Source organism: Zea mays, chromosome 2 (genome assembly GCF_902167145.1).
Source record: "Zea mays cultivar B73 chromosome 2, Zm-B73-REFERENCE-NAM-5.0, whole genome shotgun sequence".
NCBI lineage: Eukaryota > Viridiplantae > Streptophyta > Magnoliopsida > Poales > Poaceae > Zea > Zea mays.
This window is the reverse complement of record NC_050097.1, coordinates 215,577,013-215,582,487: the sequence shown is the minus strand read 5'-3', so window position 1 is coordinate 215,582,487 and position 5,475 is coordinate 215,577,013. Positions and strand designations below refer to the sequence as shown.

Genomic DNA, 5,475 nt, shown 5'->3' with positions numbered 1-5,475 from the left:
TAAAAGAAATATATTAATTATTGTATGATCAACTAAAAAGGTAAAATAAATTTTATTTTGGGATGGATGGAACAATTTATATAATCTTGTATAACAATATGTTTTTTCTTATATAGATTAAGATTATATAATCTAGATAGATCAAACCTTAATCACATAGCAGTATTTTTCTATCCCGGCGGCTCTGGTTTGCAAAATTCCAAAATGTGTATAGACAAAATCACAAATGACCGGTAAACACTTGGAAGCACGAAAATGAGCTCTCTCTGGACTGAACTAGTGAGAATACTTGAGAAAGAGCGTATACCAGTCTAGCACCGAACTACCAAAACCGACCGAGCCGCGAACTTCACCCCTGCCTTCTCTCCCTTCTCCGTCCAGGCCCTGGTGCCCGAGCGTTCTCGTGCGGCAAGTGGGCGCCGCCGCCGGACTACGCCAGGTGCCCAGTTCCTCGTCGGGTCCTTCGTCGACGACGAGCACCCACCAGTTATGCCCTTTCTCTTCCCTTCTTGCTGTGCGAAACCCAGCACCATCCGAACCCTAACTTGAGCTATCTGGCTATTTGCATCCGGATCTGATCTAATTACCAAGCGTGTACATACATACTACTAACTTCGATTTTTTTTTTGGGAAAAATATTGGAACATCCGTGTCCTTTACCGGGTTCCCCCCTATAGAAAATTCGAGTATTAGACTCTACATGTCAAGAAAGTATGGCGCCAGGAAGCAAGGCGGAGCGGAAAGCAGCACTAGATGCTGGCGCATGGATGTTCAATGTCGTCACATCTGTTGGTATCATCATGGTCAACAAAGGCTTAATGGCGACTCATGGCTTTAGTTTTGGTAAGAGCATGCCCAATCTTCATTCCTAACTGCATGCGATGCCTGATTCACGCGCGCCTTCTTTTCTATCTAAAAGTAAACTACTATTGTGCAGAAAAATTCAGTCTGCTTGTCTTGTGCTAATTTGTTCACTACCTTTTGCTCCTACAGCTACAACACTGACTGGACTTCATTTTGCAATGACAACCTTGATGACGTTAGTAATGAAATGGCTGGGATATATTCAGCCATCTTATTTACCATTACCAGAACTAGTAAAGTTTGCCTTTTTTGCAAACCTGTCGATCGTCGGAATGAACGTTAGTTTGATGTGGAACTCTGTTGGATTCTATCAGGTGAGGGCAGAAACTTTGGTATTCTATAAGTATATTGGAGTTAAACGTATATACTAATGCTGTGTATCTTGCCCTTTTCAGATCGCGAAGTTGTGTATCATTCCAGTCTTATGCATTCTGGAAATCATATTCGACAAAGTTCGTTACTCAAGAGATACAAAGCTCAGTATAGTGCTTGTCCTCATAGGTGTTGCTGTGTGTACTGTGACTGATGTTAGCGTGAACTCTCAAGGGCTATTAGCTGCAGTAATAGCTGTTTGGAGCACAGCACTACAACAACATGTGAGTATTGTTATATCAAAGCCTGTCCATTGTTCATATATCTGTATATTACATCTTTTCCTAATTTGTGCTATCTTTCTTTAGCACACCTATTTTTGTAGCTTGGCTTCTAATCTAGAAATTATCGGCTATGAATTTCCTATAAAAACATCTTGCACAGAATCTTAGTAACATTCTGGTGAGTACTAAGTACACTGAAATCCAAAATTCCTCTTTTATTTGGGCGGACTTGGCGCAGTGGTAGAGCCTGTCTACTTGTGGCCTGAGGCCCTAAATTCGAAGTTTGAACCAGGCTTCTTGCAAAATTATGCAAGGGTAGGCTTTCTAGAATATGAGTGCATTGAGAACAACTATCTATGTGCCTGAACCTTGACTTGTGGTTTCTGTTTGGTTTCAACTGTAGCCTATCCCAACTCGTTTGGGACTAAAATGTTTTGTTGTTGTTGTTGTTGTAGGCTTTCTAGAAATTGCCTTCCCCAGACCACACCTTGTGTGGGAGCTCTCAACATTAGCCACCAATGTTTTCAGACGGCCTAATCGTTTCTGATCGCCAGAGGATCAATCAGCCCGTTCAGATCGATTAATCGGACGATCAGCCCGATTAATCACTTCTGAGTCCATGCTAACAATTCTCAGTTTCTCATCGCCAAGTGGTCAAGCCCATCATGTAGCAAACAACAAGGTACAAGAAATCGCGAAGCCACATTCATGCTTGCAGGCTTGCAGCAGCAGCACTCAGTGGACAGGCCCTGGACCGTACCTGCAGGCTGGCACCGCCGCGCCGGGGATGGAGGAGGGGCCGAGGGGGACGATGCGTCATTTTCCGCCGTCGCCGGTAGCGCGCCGGCGTTGCCTGCATAGTGCTCCGCTAGGTTCCTCGACAGCCAGTTCGTGTCGTGTCTCGCGTGTGCTCCAGCCTGGGCGTTGTTCACTGTTGGCTACTTGGTTGTGTTCATGTGGGAGGAAAAAGGAAGCCTGGGCTGGGCTGCTGGGCCGAATTCGTTGACGAAAAACAATTGAAGTGGTCCAAAATTTCAAAGCATACAGCCGTCTGATTGTCCCTGCGCTAATCGGACGATCAGAAACCTGATCGCCCTGATCGGCTCCGAAGCTGCGATCAGTCGATTAATCGCTGATTTATGGCGACTAATCTGACGTTCTGAAAATGCTGTTGGCCACCCAACCATTTTTTTCCTTTCCGAAATACAGTAAGCAAAAGAATCCAGCACTCTGTTGCTGCTTTGATCACCGCAGTTCAAAGCCTTCTGGATCTTGTTAATCTTTATTTAACTAGTGTTGTCCATGTGACCTCCCACAGTCCCACCCCTCCTACACCTTTCACGATAGCCTAATGGGTCATATTATCACTATGTTTTATTTGATTTCCTCTTCTTTTCTACAGTATGTTCACCATCTTCAATGGAAGTACTCGCTTGGCTCATTCAATCTCTTAGGCCATACTGCTCCAGCGCAGGCAGCATCATTGTTAATAGTGGGGCCTTTTGTGGACTTCTGGCTGACTAACAAAAGAGTTGATGCTTTTAACTACACATCAATAGTTACGGTATGTGATACTTGTTCTCAATCATTTATGTTTATGTCTTTTGCAAAATCCTCACAAGGAAGAGGAACCCATCTGTTTCACTCAAGTTAGTTTAGCACTGTATATCATCTTGTAAGATTTTTTTTTGACATTTTGGTCATTAACATAGTCAAGATGCGCATGCTTGAGTTTAACTTGCGTCACTTCGCTCATAATGTTATCATTCCATGTGTCAGTTATAAATTAATTTTGACTGAATGTATCCCAAGAAACATCACCCTTTTATGATTGGAGGGAGGAAGCATATTTTTTTTCTTTAGTTGTATAGCAGTGCATACATTTATGCTCTGGGTTTAGTGTGAAGATTAAGGGCCTGTCTGGTTCGTGTCCACAGCGTTACACAGCTCACAGCGCCACAAGTGTGGCACGCAGTGTCGTCTAAACGCTCACGCTGAAGTTCGCCGAAGGTTTGGCGGCGGTCACAGCAGCTAGTTCATTTTTTATGCCGCAGCTCACCAGATGTGTGGCAGACAATTTGTCCACCGCACTCGTGGCACAACCACAGCTGTTGTGTTGTGTGACGGCGGTGGGAGTCAAACACCCTAAGTAGTGATATCTGACATACGGGTTGCTGCAAATATTGAAGATGACCTGGAACCTTGTTTTATCTGAATTATATTCAGGGTGTTTGATGCTGAATTGCTGATAGTAGTTTAGTTCAGTGGTGTAGCCACTAGCCACTACAGGGGCAAGGAACAGCTTCCCTGGATAGACCTATGGCGGTTTCCGTTTCCCAGTTACATCTACGTACTCCAACAGCTCTGTCCTTACTCCTTAGCCGTTCAGCAGCATCCGAACCATGGATGAGACCTTGCGCCTGATGCGATGTACGGCCTCCCTCATCCTTTCATGAGCCAGCTGCAAAGCTTTTCTAAGGCTCGTTGGTCCAGCCCAATAGCCAACAACCTAACAAAGCCACCGCTTAGGCTCAGTTCGCTGATGGCATGGCCCGGGTGAGCAAGGCAGCAAATGGCAGCAGTTTGCTGGCCAATTGTTCCTTTTAGCCTTGGCACCTGTTATTTTTAAATCTTTATGAATTTTGTCTCTTTATTTTGCCCAAAATACCCTTTTCATATTTCGGACTCATAGAACTTCAAATGTCTCAGTGCTGCACATATTATGGAGCTGCAGGACTTCAATTGTCTTGTAGCCTAGTTTCAGTTAAAACATGGTAATTTGGATATTTCGTCATGATTACATCGGTATTTATGTTGGTGTCGGGCAATTACATATATTTTGTGTTTAAAAGTTAGCCCTGGGAATAGTGAAATCCTGGCTATGCCACCGGTATAGTTTGGACATAAGCAACAACATATTGTCTCATATTGACCTTGTAGGATATGAAATATTATAGTTTTAACTTCTCCAGTATTTATAAACTATTAACACAGTCCACTGAGATGATCCTGTGCCTACTGTATATGGTTTAGATCTTGATATTTGATCTGCTTGATGTTATAAATTTTCATTCTTCGGCGCAAACTTGACGAACCTGGGCATGACTTACTATTTTCTTATCACATGTTTTCCTTTTCAGTTCTTTATCGTGTTGTCGTGCATAATTGCCGTTGGGACGAATCTAAGCCAATTCATATGCATCGGAAGATTCACAGCCGTCTCGTTCCAAGTCCTAGGCCACATGAAGACAGTTCTGGTGTTGACCTTGGGGTTCCTTTTCTTTGGGAAAGAGGGGCTCAACTTCCATGTCGCCCTTGGCATGCTTCTGGCTGTGATCGGCATGATCTGGTACGGGAACGCGTCGTCGAAATCTGGAGGCAAAGAGCGGCAGGTCTACCCCACACCGAGCGAGAAGAGTCAGAAGCATGGGGCGCTGTCATCGCAGTCCGAGCTCGATCAAAAGGTCTAAACGAGACACACAAAGGCATCCGATGCTTGTTGAGCACCGGTCGACCTGGCTTTATTTTTAGTACTTATTTTTGAGGGATGAGATGTTTCTATAGGATTGTAGGTGGGGCCATAGCAGAAAGAGGGTGCCTGGGTAAAATGCCCATGAGTTTACTTTTGCAGTGAGTATGTCAATCTAAGCTGGCAGATACTTGATTTGTAATAGTCTTTGTGTGTGTTTCGCTCTTCATGTGGCATGTTCAGTTTGATCTATAGTTGTATCTTTCACTTTCACACTGAAATTGAAAAGTAAAGCGCAAATTTCCTTGTATATGTATTACAAGTAATTAATTAGGTGCTATATATCGCATCTGTCCGGTTTTTAATCCGACGTCTCTGAACTGAAGGAAAAGGTGTATACTATAACCATCGAAGTAGATGTGCTTATCAACCAATCAATGTAATAACCACTGAAACTAAAGGGGTGTTTGAAACTGCTCAGCTCTATAAACCAGTTGCCAAACACTCTTAACTTCAATCAGCTATGCTTCTAAAAAAAACGTGGAA

The 5,475-nt window shown here is 43.6% G+C and overlaps 1 protein-coding gene across 2 annotated transcripts; it reads left to right on the top strand.

Moving 5' to 3' along the window:
* The first annotated feature begins 217 nt into the window (after window positions 1-217).
* On the top strand, window positions 218-5,239 carry LOC100193090 (integral membrane protein like protein). Of its 2 annotated transcripts, XM_008668917.3 has the most exons (6): window positions 218-486; window positions 678-843; window positions 994-1,178; window positions 1,260-1,460; window positions 2,863-3,024; window positions 4,601-5,239. In XM_008668917.3, exons 2-6 carry the CDS (start codon window positions 714-716, stop codon window positions 4,928-4,930), a joined length of 1,008 nt encoding a protein of 335 aa, XP_008667139.1. In that variant the 5' UTR covers window positions 218-486; window positions 678-713; the 3' UTR covers window positions 4,931-5,239. The 2 variants fall into 2 exon arrangements, with proteins under 2 accessions (XP_008667139.1, NP_001131725.1); NM_001138253.1 differs by having other exon boundaries at window positions 348-843; window positions 4,601-5,238.
* The last annotated feature ends 236 nt before the right edge of the window (window positions 5,240-5,475 follow it).